General features: G+C 39.7%; 1 protein-coding gene and 2 pseudogenes across 1 annotated transcript in view; 1 reads left to right on the plus strand and 2 right to left on the minus strand.

The window, feature by feature from the left end:
- LOC138414068 (collagen alpha-4(VI) chain-like) overlaps positions 1-5,798 on the minus strand; it is a 62,858-nt gene extending 57,060 nt beyond the window's left edge. Inside the window, 3 exon segments of the mRNA XM_069540655.1 lie at positions 3,841-3,906; positions 4,255-4,317; positions 5,781-5,798. Coding sequence (XP_069396756.1) covers positions 3,841-3,906; positions 4,255-4,317; positions 5,781-5,798 — 147 coding nt within the window.
- A 4,272-nt stretch (positions 5,799-10,070) lies between these two features.
- Positions 10,071-11,642, plus strand: LOC132424325 (serine/threonine-protein kinase PAK 2-like; annotated as a pseudogene).
- Positions 11,643-13,554: 1,912 nt separating this feature from the next.
- LOC132424327 (large ribosomal subunit protein eL15-like) lies at positions 13,555-15,104 on the minus strand (annotated as a pseudogene).
- Between the last annotated feature and the right edge of the window lie 1,158 nt (positions 15,105-16,262).

Genomic DNA, 16,262 nt, shown 5'->3' on the forward strand with positions numbered 1-16,262 from the left:
CAACACAGGAGCAACTCAATACATAAGGCAAATGCTAATAGCCATAAAAGGGGAAATCAACAGTAACACAATCATAGTAGGGGACTTTAACACCCCACTTTCACCAACGGACAGATCATCAAATATGAAAATAAATAAGGAAACACAAGCTTTAAATGACACATTAAATGAGATGGATTTAATTGATATTTATAGGACATTCCATCCCCAAACAACAGAATACACTTTCTTCTCAAGTGCTCATGGAACTTTCTCCAGGATAGATCATATGTTCGGTCACAAATCAAGCCCTGGTAAATTTAAGAAAATTGAAATCATATCAAGTATCTTTTCCGACCACAATGCTAGGAGACTAGATATCAATTACAGGAAAATATCTGTAAAAAATACAAACACATGGAGGCTAAACAATACGCTACTAAATAACAAAGAGATCACTGAAGAAATTAAAGAGGAAATCAAAAAACACCTAGAAACAAATGACAATGAGAACACGAGGAATCCAAACCTATGGGATGCAGCAAAAGCAGTTCTAAGAGTGAAGTTTATAGCAATACAATCCTACCTCAAGAAACAAGAAACATCTCAAATAAGCAACCTAACATTACATCTAAAGCAATTAGATGAAGAAGACCAAAAAACCCCAAAGTTAAAAGAAGGAAAGAAATCATAAAGATCAGATAAGGAATAAATGAAAAAGAAATGAAGGAAACAATAGCAAAGATCAATAAAACTAAAAGCTGGTTCTTTGAGAAGATAAACAAAATTGATAAACCATTAGTCAGACTCATCAAGAAAAAAAGGGAGAAGATGAAAATCAATAGAATTAGAAATGAAAAGGGAAAAGTAACAACTGACACTGCAGAAATCCAAAGGATCATGAGAGAATCCTACAAGCAACTGTATGCCACTAAAATGGACAACCTGGAAGAAATGGACAAATTCGTAGAAAAGCTCAACCTTCCCACACTGAACCAGGAAGAAATAGAAAATATAAACAGACCAATCACAAGCACTGAAATTGAGATGGTGATTAAAAATCTTCCAGCAAAAAAAAGCCCAGGACCAGATGGCTTCACAGGCAATTCTATCAAACATTTAGAGAAGAGACAACACTTATCCTGCTCAAACTCTTCCAAAATATACAAGAGGGAAGAACACTCCCAAACTCATTCTATGATGCCACCATCACTCTGATACCAGAACCAGACAAAGATGTCACAAAAAAGAAAACTACAGGTCAATATCACTGATGAACAGAGATGCAAAAATCCTCAACAATATACTAGCAAACAGAGTCCAACAGCACATTAAAAGGATCATACACCACGATCAAGTGGGTTTTGACCCAGGAATGCAAGGATTCTTCAATATATGCGAATCAATCAATGTGATACACCATATTAACAAACAGAAGGAGAAAAACCATATGATCATCTCCGTAGATGCAGAAAAAGTTTTTGACAAAATTCAACACCCATGTATGATAAAAACCCTCCAGAAAGTAGGCATGGAGGGAAGTTGTCTCAACATAATAAAGGCCATATATGACAAACCCACAGCCAACATCATTCTCAATGGTGAAAACCTGAAACCACTTCCCTTAAGATCAGGAACAAGACAAGGTTGTCCACTCTCATGACTATTATTCAACATACTTTTGGAAGTCTTAGCCACAGCAATCACAGAAGATAAAGATATCCAAATTGGAAAAGAAGGAGTAAAACTATTACTCTTTGCAGATGACATGATACTATATAGAGAATCCTAAAGATGTCACCAGAAAACTACTAGAACTAATCAATGAATTTGGTAAAGTAGCAGGATACAAAGTTAATGCACAGAAATCTCTTGCATTCGTGTACACTAATGCTGAAAAATCTAAAAGAGAAATTAAGGAAACACTTGCATTTACCACTGCAACAAAAAGAATAAAATACCTAGGAATAAACCTACCTAGGAGACAAAAGACCTGTATGCAGAAAACTATAAGACACTGATGAAAGAAATTGAAGATGATACAGACAGATGGAGAGATTTACCATGTTCTTGGATTGGAAGAATCAACATTGTGAAAATGACTATACTACCAAAGACACTCTACAAATTCAATGCAATCCCTATCAAAGTACCAATGGCATTTTTCACAGAACTAAAACAAAAATTTTCACAATTTGTATGGAATCACAAATGACCCTGAACAGCCAAAGCAATCTTGAGAAAGAAAAACGGAGCTGGAGAAATCAGGCTCCCTGTCTTCTAACTATATTACAAAGCTACAGTAATCAAGACAGTATGGTACTGGCACAAAAACAGAAATATAGATCAATGGAACAGGATAGGAAACTAGGATAGTATAAAGCAATCCCACTACTGGGCATATAAACCCATGCACACATGGTCACCTTATTTTTGATAAAGGAGGCAGAACATACAATGGAGAAAAGACAGCCTCTTCAATAAGTGGTGCTGGAAAAACTGGACAGCTACATGTAAAAGAATGAAATTAGAACATTCCCTAACACCATACACAAAAATAAACTCAAAATGGATTAAAGACCTAAATGTATGGCCTATAAAACTTTTAGAGGAAAACATAGGCAGAAAACTCTATGACATAAATTACAGCAAGATCGTTTTGACCCACTGCCTAGAGAAATGGAAATAAAAACAGACAAACAACAACAAAAAAAACAAATGGGACCTAATGAAACTTCAAAGCTTTTGCACAGCAAAGGAAAACATAAACAAGTCGCAAAGACAACCCTCAGAATGGGAGAAAATATTTGCAAACGAAGCAACTGACAAATGATTAATCTCCAAAATACACAAGCAGCTCATGCAGCTCAGTACCAAAAACACAAACAACCGAATTCCAAAATGGACAGAAGAACTAAAGAGACATTTCTCCAAAGAAGATATACAGGTTGCCAACAAACACATGAAAGGATGCTCAACATCACTAATCATTAGAGAAAAAGAAACAAAATTGAGTTACTTGTAGTGAGTGGACCCAGATGGACCTAGAGTCTGTTATACAGAGTGAAGTAAGTCAGAAAGAGAAAAACAAATACCGTATGCTAACACATATATATGGAATCTAAAAAATAAGAAGGTTCTGAAGAACCTAGGGGCAGGACAGGAATAAAGATGCAGACGTAGAGAATGAACCTGAGGACATGGGAAGGGGAAGGGTAAGCTGGGAAGAAGTGAGAGAGTGGCATGGACATATATATACTACCAAATGTAAAATAGATAGCTAGTGAGAAGCAGCCACATAGCACAGGAAGGTCAGCTCTGTGCTTTGTGACCACCTAGAGGGGTGGGATAGGGAAGGTGGGAGGGAGAGAGATGCAAGAGGGAAGAGATATGGGGATATATGTATATGTATAGCTGATTCACTTTGTTATAAAGCAGAAACTAACACACAATTGTAAAGCAATTATACTTCAATAAAGTTGTTAAAAATAAATAAAATAAAATAAAAGTGGAGACTTTTAATACTGGAAAGATCTTAGGCATCATTGAGTCTGAAAATTTCATTCTGGAGGTGAAGAAACCAAGGACAAACAAGGTAAAGTAACTTATATTACTAATGTTGTGGGAAATAAGATTTGTACAAAAAAAAAAACAAAAAGAAATACTAAGAGACATGGATGCTAGGCAAGGATACAAGTGGGGATTAGCATTCAGAGTTCCTGTTTCCATAGATATCGGAGTCCCACAGGTTTGCTTTCTGTTTTTCTATGTTGATCCAACTGGAATACCCAAGTCTCCTCCACCAGCTAGCATCTGCTCCCGTGGGTACCAGTATCCCCAAGCAAACAGAGACCATCTTACCTGGTGTCCATGCCTTCCTTTTTCTCCCTTAGGGCCTTGGATGAAAGTATCAATTCCAGGATCCCCCTGAGAAAGTAAAAGTTTTCTTAGCTCAAATGGACAGGAAAGACAGGAAAAGAAAATATAGGAAGTCAGATTTTTTTAAAAAAGAAAGGTATCAAAGTCGTGACTTTTCATTTTCTGGATCTGCTCAGTAATCCCAGATAACCAATGCAATTAAAATTCCAAACTCTTTGAGAGCCCAATTGTTCTATAAGATGGGTTTCCTCTCAAATCTCTTATTTGTAGCAATACTTAGATAGGCTGAACAGATGACTCATTAATGAATAATTCGTTGTTCTCTGCCATTGTGCCCATGCAAACAGTTCACAATCCTTGTATTAAAGCAGCAGAAATCCCTCAACCGCCACTCACAGAATCTCCCCTCAGCCCCGGCTCTCCATGCTCTCCAGGTTTTCTGGATGGTCCCGTCAGGCCCTTAAATCACATTAAAAAAAAAAAGTGTCACTTTTTAAAATCACCTATTGCCTAAAGGGAGAGGGGAAGTGAGACTCAAATTAAAAGAGCAATTTAGTACTTGAACTTTAAAGCATTCGCTGTCAAAGAGGTGAGAATGAGACACGGAAAAATACATACTTTTATTGGAAATCTGTGATATGCTTGGCTCTAGATGTGCCTTACCTCATTTAACACTCACAACTCAAGAATTAACCCATTTGTGTATGAGGAAGTTGGACCTCGTCTCCCTACCTCCAAACCCCTGGATCTTTCCACAACTTCCTGATGCTCCCACACAAAAACACATGTAAGAAAATGAAGAAGGCTTTCTTCATCACAGATGTGCACAGCATTAGCAGAGCAAGATCTCATGAAAAAAGAGAAGAAAAAAGAGAAAAATACTTGCAGGGCTCCTGACTGCTGTAGACAGGGAACCAGAGAGGTGGAACAACTTGCCATGAGACTATGACATGATAAGCAAATGGTTGCTTCTCTCACAATCTGCTGTTAATTGTACCATCTTTGTGTCCTAGATCCTACAGAGCCACAGAGTTGGAGAGAGCCCCCCACCAGAGGAACCTTCCTCAGAGGATGTTATGTACATGGTTCTGGTGGTTACACAGCATACTCTGAAAACAGTGAAGTAGGGACCACCTCTGAGATCTGGGTCTCAGACACACAGGGAATGGGAAAATCTCTGGACTCCACAAGAAGCCACTTCCAAATGTTACTGAAGACCCCTCCTCACCTCTTCCCTGGCCTGATATAGTGGTAAGAGGAAGTTCATTAATTCCAAATTCCCATCCTGCTGCTTAATTTACCAGCAAGGCAAATTTATTTGACTTCTTTAAGACAATTTTCTCATTTGTGAAACTGATATATTTATCTTATAGGGCTGTCATAGGGAGTCAATGGAATAATAAATTAAAATGCTGAGTACAAAGCCTGGCATATGGTTCTTATTATGTTTTGTTCAACATCTAGTCCCTCCTTTTTCTGATCCAGACACTGGCTTCCACAGTAATCTTCCAAACCTGTAGCTTTAACATGTTCTTCCTTGCCTAGAAACTTTCAGTAGTTTCTAGGCAAACTGATTACTCAGTAGGAAAAAACAAGACCCTTAAACTTGGCATTAAGTTGGCTCCAACTTGCCCATCCAGACTTTACTCCCATTCTTTATACTTTTTATCTCTCCCTCCACTCCTGTTAAATTGGAATCCTTGTTTGTCCAAACCAGCTCTGAGTTCTTCTAACTCTAAGCCTTTCCTTTTTCTTAACCTGGAATACCTTGTGTGTGCCTCTCACAGAGGTCTGCGTAGAGAATGTCTTGATTTCCTGCGTGCCCTGGAATGCCCAAGTCCTGTCCACCCTCGGCACATTCTAGAATACCCACAGGACCTCAGTAGAGAAGGCTGGTCTCTTCCTGCTTCGACCTCCCTCACAATCTGGTTGTTACTCATGCTTTATTTCATCCCATCTTTACTCCCTCAATGAAGCCTTCTTGACTGCACAGTCTGGATCAGAATGCGCTACGATTTACCACACCTTCATGAACTTATCTCAGCAGTAATCTTATATCTATTTCCATGATTACTTCATTCATGTCTGTCTCTCCCCATAGAGGCCAGTTCTGAGACACAAAACTCATGCCTGTTCTGTTCCAGTCACGCCTGTATTAAAACAGATGCTCAGGGCTTCCCTGGTGGCTCAGTGGTTGAGAGTCCGCCTGCCAATGCAGGGGACATGGGTTCGTGCCCCAGTCCGGGAAGATCCCACATGCCGCAGAGCGGCTGGGCCCGTGAGCCATGGCCGCTGAGCCTGCGTGTCCAGAGCCTGTGCTCTGCAACGGGAGAGGCCACAACAGTGAGAGGCCCAAGTACCACAAAAACAAAAACAAAAACAAAAACAAAAACAAAAACAAAAAGACTACACAGTGCAATACTGCAGCCACTAGGCTGTTTAGCACTTGAACTGTAGCTAGTGTGACTGAGAGAAATGAAATTTTAAGTTTTGCTGAATTTTAATGTATTTTAATTTAAATAGTCACACATGTCTAGTGCCCACTGTATTGAACAGTGCAAGTATACAATGAGTTCGATTCACCTATCTCACAGATAAGGAAAATAAGACCTAGAAAGGCAAAGTAACATGTGTAAATCTGTTCGAAGAGCCAGCATTAGAAACCAGGTCCCTTGACATCTAGCCCATACCCTGGACTGCCATAAAGAAGATTAAATTGAAAGCCCATGTTACAGAAAGGCAAAAACCACATGAGAGTTTAGGTGGAAAAGGGCTGGAGAAGGTTGTTGTACTTCAGGGACAGTAAATCCTGAAGGGACAGTCACTTCTAGATTCCTAAATCCCACTTCTGGGAAGTTTGCCTAATCTCAATTATAAAGCCAAGTGAAGTCAGGATTATTGAAAAGGATGATAATCAATGAGCTTGAGGCCCTTTAAGCTTCCCTTCCCTTTGGCCCTCCAAATGCAATCCTCTTGAGAGGAGAGGGTCCAGTGAGTGCTCCAGGGATGGCCACCTGCTTTGTCCCCTTGAAAGCTCTTTCAGAAGAGATCAAACACAGACCAGGAAGTGTTTCCCTGTTCTTTCCAATCAGGAGAAACCTCACAGCTATTGAATGTATTTCAGGCAAAGATATGGTTTCATCACATGCAACTTGAGAGATATATTACATTTTCATACATTGTTACTTTCTGAACGACTAGATTTTTGTCATTTTAGAAGGTGTTTGAAGCAGGAGAAGATTCACTGTCACAGCTTCTGTTCACATGAGAGGAGTCAGAGCCGAAGGGAAATTTAGAGACTTCATGTTTTTTCCCAACAAATAACAGCCTGTGTAAACATTTCTGAACATTTAAAACTCAATATTGTCTCAATGGGAGCTTCAGGCTACTCATACAATCTTCTTTTGATGATTTCATCTTGAAAAGCCCCCAAAGTTAAAATGACTGCAAAAAAAATTGCAGAAGTGTCCTTAGCACTCGGGGAAACTACTCACCTTGCAATGACAATTGCCCTGTGGAAGAGCACAGCCAAAGAAGACAAAGCAAAATGCAGAGTCAATAGAATAGGCCCACATTTACAAAAGCATTTGAGAGCTTGGTAACACATTCAGAAGGATAGCATCTTTTAATATCTATTTTTCATCATTTGAGGTTAAGCTTTGAAAAATATCAAGGGTCCACTATTAACTAAAAGCTTTCAGATTCTAAATTCTCCTTCAAAGAATCATTTCCCATTTGTTAAGTATGAAACTCCTGTAATATTTTCTTTTAATATTGTCACTACCACTCTATTCCTGGCAAGGTCATCATTTTTGGCTTAAAGAACCCAACGCGTTACCAATTCTCTGTGACTTGATGAAGCCAAAACCAGCTGCAAGGAAGATGATCCCCCAAAATGTCTTCTATGTCTCCATTTTAGATATGTACCTAGAGAGAGAAAGATACCTCATAATTAAAATTATGTCTTCATACAGTTAAAATGAGTGCATCATATTGTATATTCATTATACCTGAATACAGTTGATTTAAAAAAACACACACACACAGAATTATGTCCTTCCCCAGACCAATTATAAAACTAAAGAAGGACATGTTGCTATATTTTTTTCAATTGTGCAAGGACTATGGTCTTGCTGACCCAACTCAGGAAAAATTTTGTAAATGCCCTAAGTATATACCTCAGACTTCATCTGTTTAAAGTTGTCCAGATATGGCTATAAAAGGAAAAATCTTATAGGGCATGGGGTAGAACCACCGTTTCACACACTGAATTCATTTGGTGGAACATAAACATTTCTGGATGATTTTGCTTGTATTTTTATACAAGCATTGGTTGACCTGATAAACACTGTGGGATGAGGAAATATTCAAGTGTCTCAGAAGTACATCTGCCTGATAAAATCAGGCCAGCCTGAGAATATTTTACAAGTTCCCAGAAGAAGCAGAACACCAGACTTCCCTCTCCTAGACTTGGATTTCGTTCCAAAGGCCTCCGTGGAAAGCATCCACTCCCAATTCTATTTCTAATTTTTGACTCTAAGAAACCCCATATATTTAAAAATAAGAACAACATGACAATCACATTGAATGAGATGTTCCAACTGGAACAGGGAACACCTCATCTTTATCTTCTAACTGACCTCACAGCCATCCTCAGCAGAGTGCGGTGGGGTTAAAAGCAAGGATTCTTGGAGACAGACAGCCTAGGTTTGAATCTCAGATCAGGTACTTGGGCAAGTTGCTTCTCTTCTCAGTTTCCCCATTTGTAAAATGGGAGCAATAATAGCATCTACCTCATAGTCTTGTGATAAGGATCAAATGAGTCCATTATTGTAAAAGAGTTTACCCATGCCTGGCACTTAAAAGCACTCTTTAAGTGCTTGTTAAATAAGTCTTCTTAGAAATTCACTATGTAAAAGTGAAAACATATTCCCCCTAATTTGAAACTCAGAATCTGTGGAGATAGAGGAACACTAATACTTTGCACTGTGTATTAATAAAGCAGTTATTTTGTTGTGTATATTGTACTTTATATTTTTTATTTGATTGGTTCAGTTTTCAGTTGATTGCTACTTTGTAAGTAACTGTGCTAATCTCCATGTTCCTCACCTCAAATCTAGGAAAAGCCAGCTAAGCAGGCCTTACTCTGTTCATTTTGTTGATGGAAATGAAAAGGTCGGGTCCCAGAATGCTTTAAGCAGCGTCCCAGGTCTACACAGTCATGCAGTCAAGTTCTGTCCCAGGTAACCTGATTCCAGGTCCATCACATGGCTGTACCTCAAACATGTGCTTCAAACCTTTCAATGAAAATCTCCAAGGCCAGACTGTCACTCAGCTCCCCAGAGTCTGCTTCGTGTAAAATGAAGACCTGTGAGCAATTTGCCTTGGGGTAAAAATGTGAGTTCAAGCCCTCTTTAAACTCATCAAAGAGCTTAAGCAAGAATCTCACAGTGTCTAAATCACTTCGCGGTCTCAGGCACTTTAAGCAGAATATTGTGTAGAAATGATATCACAATGCCCAGAAATAGCAGCCACCCAACAGCTGAGTCCTCTCTGCAGAAGGTGTAAGTGTAGCCACCTTGCTTCCCTAAGACATGTTTCTACTGTGCATGCTTCATTTTCTCCTTGGCAGTGACTCAGGGTGTGAGATAACCACATCTGTTATATTATTTTACAGCAACAGGAAATACTGGGAGAAGTCTTGACTCCAAAGGAAGCCTTGATTCTGGTTTCACCTTGACTTTTGGCTCCATGTACTTGAGCAAGCCAGTTCAACTCTCAAGGTTGATGTGATGATAGGGAGCTTGGCACTGATTTGGGACACCTACGATATTGCCCACTATATTACAAACTTTCCCCAGGGCATTAATCCAGCGACTTTCCAATAAATGATGCGATATAATTGGATTGTCTGTTCCTCAGTTTCTACATCAACCTCCCATTAATGTCTCCTTAAGGAGGCTTGCAAGTAATTTGAAAGAAGATACTTTAAGAATAAGTTTTCCATTCCCCAACAAACTTTCATCTAATGGCAAATAAATGAAAGTGTGAATCTTAAAGAATACATGGTTCTAATGGATTAAGGACAGTGTGAGGGTAAAGAGAGTGAGAATTTGGGGGAGGCTCCTGAGCCCGCAGGGAGCTCGGCCGGAGGCTCCTCGCTGGGGCACAGGGACCTTTCCTCGCCTGGGGCCATATCATAATTCTGAATCATGTCTGATAACAGAGAACTGGAAGACAAGTCTCCAGGACCCCCCACCCCGTGCAAATGAGCAGTACCATTTTTAGCACTGGAGGCAAAGACCCTGTGTCAGCCAATCACAGTTTGAAACCTTTGACCTCTGTTCCAGAGGGAAAAAAACCCCAGGAATAAAATCGTCTCTATATTCTCAAGCACAAAGAAATGAAGTAAGAAGAAAGAGAAGGAAAGGCCAGAAATTCCTCCTCCATATGATTTTGAGCACACCATCCATGTTGGTTTTGATGCTGTTACTGGAGAATTCACTGGCATGCCAGAACAGTGGGCTCGATAGACCTCCAATATCACAAAACTAGAGCAAAAGAAGAATCCTCGGGCTGTGCTGGATGTCTTAAAGTTCTATGACTCCAACACAGTGAAGCAGAAATATCTGAGCTTTACTCCTCTTGAGAAAGATGGCTTCCCGTCTGGAACACCAGCACTGAATACCAAGCGTTCAGAAACAGCAGTAGTAATAGAAGATGATGATGATGATGAAGAGACTCCTCCTCCTGTTATTGCCCCATGACCAGATCATACAAAGTCAATTTATACACGCTCTGTAACTGATCCTATTCCTGCGCGAGTTGGTGATTCTAATGTTGACAGTGGTGCCAAGACTTCAGACGAACAGACAAAGAAGGCCAAAATGACAGATGAAGAGATTATGGAGCAATTAAGAACTATTGTAAGCATAGGTGACCCTAAGAAAAAGTATACAAGATATGAAAAAATTGGGCAAGGGGTTTCTGGCACAATTTTCACTGCTACTGATGTGGCATTGGGACAAGTGGTTGCTATTAAGCAGATTAATTTACAGAAACAGCCAAAGAAGGAATTGATCATTAATGAGATTCTGGTGATGAAAGAATTAAACAATCTCAACATAGTTAACTTCTTCGACAGTTACCTGGTGGGCGATGAATTGTTTGTGGTAACGGAGTACCTCGCTGGGGGATCACTTACTGATGTTGTAACAGAGACCTGCATGAATGCAGCACAGATTGCTGCTGTATGCAGAGAGTGTTCACAGGCATTGGAGTTTTTACATGCTAATCAAGTGATCCATAGAGACATCAAAAGTGACAATGTGCCTTTGGACATGGAAGGATCTGTTCAACTTACTGACTTTGGCTTCTGTGCCCAGATCACTCCTGAGTAGAGCAAGCGAAGTACTATGGTTGGAACGCCATACTGTATGGCACCAGAGGTGGTTACACGGAAAGCTTATGGCCCTAAAGTAGACATCTGGTCTCTGGGTATTATGGTCATTGAGATGGTAGAAGGAGAGCCTCCATACCTCAGTGAAAATCCTTTGAGGGCCTTGTACCTGATAGTAACAAATGGAACCCCAGAACTTCAAAACCCAGAGAAACTTTCCCCAATATTTCGGGAGTTCTTAAATCAATGTTTGGAGATGGATGTGGAGAAAAGGAGTTCAGCCAGAGAATTGTTACAACATCCCTTCCTGAAACTGGCCAAACCATTACCCAGCTTGACACCACTGATCATGGCAGCTAAAGAAGCATTGAAGAGTAACCATTAACATCATTGCTGTGGCCTCATATTCCTTTTTCCATTTTCTAAAAGAAGTCTTTTACTATATGACAATTATTATTCTTTTGGGGTTTAAAGAAATGGTCTGCATAACATGGAGGGAAGAAACAAGCTACTGTTTCCTGAAGACAAGCAAGAAAAAATTGCAAAACAGAGTGACAACTTTCTATTGAATCCCTTCTTTAGGGTCCAAAAGGAATTGTGGACTGAATCATAGCCTCATGCCCTTCAGCAGAAAGCCCATCAGGGCCATTTATCATGCTTGAGATTTGCATTTTATTTTGCTGACTTTATTATAACAGATTCCATTCATTGTCCCTTTTGGGGTATTTTCAGTACTTGAATGGCAGATCTGAGTTTTTCAGAGTATGTGTTTTATCTGCTAGTCTTCTCTTCTCTCTTCTTCATAACTTTCTTTCCCCTGACTTGCTCCTTTTGAGTTGCTTTGAGAAATGTTTCTTATGCCTAAATTGGAGGCAAGTGTGACAGAAATGACATAGCTCCTTATATTGGCAAAGGAGTTCAATATGGTTTAACTTTGTATAGAAGTTAGAACCAGCTATTGTTACATGTAACATTTCAGTTCAGAATTTGAACTGAAGGAAGGGAAGAAAAGTATGTGATTTTTACCCTTTCTAACAAATGTGAAAGAGTCAATTTTTATAATTTCATAATAGTGAGTTTTTTGGCATTTGTTACATGTATAGAGAGAAGACTAATAACCTATATTTATAACTAAATCATTGAAACAGTAAAAGAGTCCCATTGACTATATTTTCTAACAGTTTCGTTTTTCTTTCTATGTCCTCTTCAGATTTGGCTTCAGGACTTTGTGCCGCTACTTTCCCCTTCCCTCCTTTTTCCCCTTCATTTTGGAAGTAAGTTTCTGTATATGTTGTAATTTTAGCTAGTTTGTTTGTTTTGTAATTAACCCTTTCTCACCCTACTCCTCACCCCCTTCCCATGGTAAATAATATAATAACCATTGAATTTTCAGAATTTAAAAGTTAACTTTTTTTTTCCATTTAAAGGTAAAAAATATTTGAAACTAGCAGAGACAAAGTGAGAGGCTTGAATCTTGGTGAGCTCTAAAATAATTAGATAAAATTACATTCATGAAAGAGAAATGTCAGTTCCTTAGAGATGCAGCTTCTGACCAGTAAACTGTAAAGATTTGTTATAAACATTGTTCCCAACCCATTAGCAACATTTTTTTTTAGTTTAATAGACATTTAGTCTATCATTATATATAGTTGAACCACCTCTACACACAAAGTAATATGGTTTAAGATTTTCTGAGTGGGAAGGAATTTGGGTCCCAAAAGGTTTTTTGAGCCTGCTACATGTTTTCCAGAAATCATTTAAGTGGGCCTTTTAAAAGACCCTTGAAGAAAATACAAGGAAAATTGGTTTGCCAGAAATCCAGCAATTAGATTTCAAAATTAAACTACCTATTAAGATAGCAAACCAAGAACTGGGGCAACTCCTCTTCCATATTTCCTATGCACTCAACTCCACCCTGGGAAACAGAAGCTTAGTCTAGGGGAAGTCATGATGCCAGCAGAATGTGGTGGTATGCCCGACCACAACCAGTGGGTGGCCTGGCACGTTTGTGGAATGCTGAGGCTCTTGGGGGTAGTTTGAGCAGGGATGAGAAAAATAACTGTAGACCACACATAAAATCGGAAACCAATTGAACTTGTATTGACACCAACTACACGACTCTTCTTAGTAGCCTTATGGGAATGGATAAAATGATGAGCCAAGATAACACTGATTAGACTTAGCAATGTTACTTTTAAATAAAACCAACCCTATTTTCCCCAAGGTGGCTTAGATTTCATAATGGGTCACAAACTAATACTACAAATAAAACATTTAAATTTTTGATCCAAGCCCCTTGTATCCTCCCACACTTGAAAGGGACCTGATGAACACCAATTTCCCAATCGTAGCATCACTAGCTTACAAGCCTTAGGGTTAAAAACTCCCTTCTCATTTACCTAATGTTCAATTTCCATCAGTTTCAATATACACTAGTGTAAATACCATGACTATTTTGCATGAAGTTAAGTATTCTACAGATCAGAGCCACGGGATTGAACCAGGAGCTCCCACCTTTTATGTGAACTTCAGTGGTACCATGGAGGCCAAGGCAATTTAATTTAGGCTAACCAGGATTTGTTTCAATTTGTAAGAGAAACAGCTTGCAACAGGTTTATTCAATTATCTTAAAAAATCGTGGCATTCCTTTACTTTCCGCCTTTTGGAAGCAGCAGTTACGTATATGGAATAGCAGATTAAGTTTAAAAACATGGGCCCTAGTCAACTTTATTTTTCGGCATAATGACCATGATAAACGATCATGACATCCTTCACATTCCCAAGGAAAACCCAATTTAAAGTTTGTCCTTGCCAAACTCCATAAAACAGCCACTTTAGAGTAAACCAGCAGAGCATTGCCTCACCCCAATAAAGCTGTAGGTTTCATCACATGCACCAACAAATCTACACGGCTAGTTTCTGCGCTCCTCTTTTACAGAATTTTACACCTGTTGTTACCAGACAGCACTTTACACACGGACATATCAACTGCCTAATAAAGCAAAAACAAAGGCATTTCCCTTATTAGAAACAAGACACACCATCACTTAAAATCTTCAAACATTATTGCACTTTAACGTTCAGAATTTGACAATGCATTCAGTGAAGCAACCTGCAGACAACTAGTTTTAACAGACAGATTAAAAAACACTTTTAAGCAGACGTGGATGTCCTAAACTGTTTATTAGGTAAGAATTTTACAAACATTACTTATATTAGCGGTAGCGGTGGAGCTGGAGAGTATTGCGCCTTCTCCAGGCTGCGCGGCGAGAACCACCGATCGTGTGGTGGAACTTGTGGCCCTTGCCGAGGCCGCGGTTCTCCCTGCCTGCAGACGTCAGCCCTCGCATCTCCCTGTGCTTGTGGACTCGTTTGGTGATCCACTGGGTGTCAGGGTTTCTTCTGATAGCCTTATGGAAGGGATCAATGAGGATAACCTCAAAAAATTTGTACGTACAATCTTCACCCACCCAGTAAGAATTCAGGACCCTCAGGGCCCCACAGTGGCGTCCCGCTCGTTCCTCGGCAACAGACTGAAGGCTCCGGGCAAGTTTGAGCTGGTTGACGCCATGGTGGACAGGCTCGCAGTAGGTGGCGCCCTTCGGGACCGGGCGTTTGCGGCCACCGCGGCGCACGCGAACCCGATATATCACATAACCTTGCTTGGCCTTGTAGCCCAGCCTGCGCGCCTTGTCGGGCCGGGTGGGGCGCGGAGCCCCGGTGCAGCGCCGAGAGCTGGCGGTACTGCCAGCAGCGCACCCTGAGCAGAAAGCGCATCACGTCCGACAGCTTCTTCCTCCACAGCTCCTGGATGTACTTGTAAGCGCCCATCTTGGCTCACCTGATGGCTGCCGCCAAACGGAAAGGAAGGACCCTTTCTCCTCCGTTACCAACATTTTTACTGTCTGTGAGAACTTAAGTGACAAAGTACTTCTTGGTAAATTCATGGGTCATTTGAGATGTTACTTTAGATTTTTTTCAAATAAGTAAATAATATGTAAAAAACTGGAGAAAGAAAGAATAATGCAACGTGCTTGTTGATAGCAATACATTTTACATTTTAAAGATTTTAAAAAGGTCTGTGACCTGTAGGATTAATTATTAGGGTGCCCTCTTTTCTCCCTTCCCCTCCTCTCCTCTTCTCTCATCATTTTAATTGTTTGGATTTTGGAGGCAGTACTGCCCCTTCTGACATGCCAAGAGCCACATGAAAGAGAAAACTCTGTGCTTTGGTTCTGGCTTTTTATTCCCACCATTGGCTCCTAATTGACTTGCCATCCTGCAATAGTACAAATCATGAATAAAAATAATTTGGATGTTTTGGAGTACATTAGGAGAACTCAATAGAGTTTTATTTCCTATCATTCCCATCATATCTGTGTTAAGATACAGGTATAAGAACAGAAATGGCTGGTGGGTTTTTTGGTTTTTTAAAATTGGTAAGGCAGGAAGGTTTTCACAAAAATAAGATAATTAGTGAAACTTGTATCTAGAGCACTTAATGGTCTCTGTTTTCAATTTGATTCTTGATTTCATTTTTCTCTGGATTATATTGGCCTTCTACAGCTAGTACTAAATTACTTTACAGAAATAAGCTGGTTTGTTCCTGGTGGAAAGCTACAGTGTCTCTTGAGTTCCATATTTGAACATTCTTTGTAAATAGTTGTCTGAATGGATTATGATAAAGAAGATGCTACCAATGAAATAGAAAACCAACTACATGATATAAGACTGTGATCCTCATGACCACTCTAGAAGGTACTTCCATACATAAGTCATAAAGGCCATATTCACTGAATGCAGTGCCAATGCCCCATTTTTATGCCTGTGACTCAACAAAGGTCTTTTCAGTTTATAGAAGCGGTTTGGGATTTGTATTTACAACTTCTTTGACGGTTACCTGCATGTCCATTGCTGGCAACGGACTTTGTCATTAAAACCTGACTCCTAGGTTAAGGAGCTACAGTGTGGTTTATTCTTTACCTACTTGGATAAACTAAATTAT

Source organism: Delphinus delphis, chromosome 4, assembly GCF_949987515.2.
Source record: "Delphinus delphis chromosome 4, mDelDel1.2, whole genome shotgun sequence".
Lineage (NCBI taxonomy): Eukaryota > Metazoa > Chordata > Mammalia > Artiodactyla > Delphinidae > Delphinus > Delphinus delphis.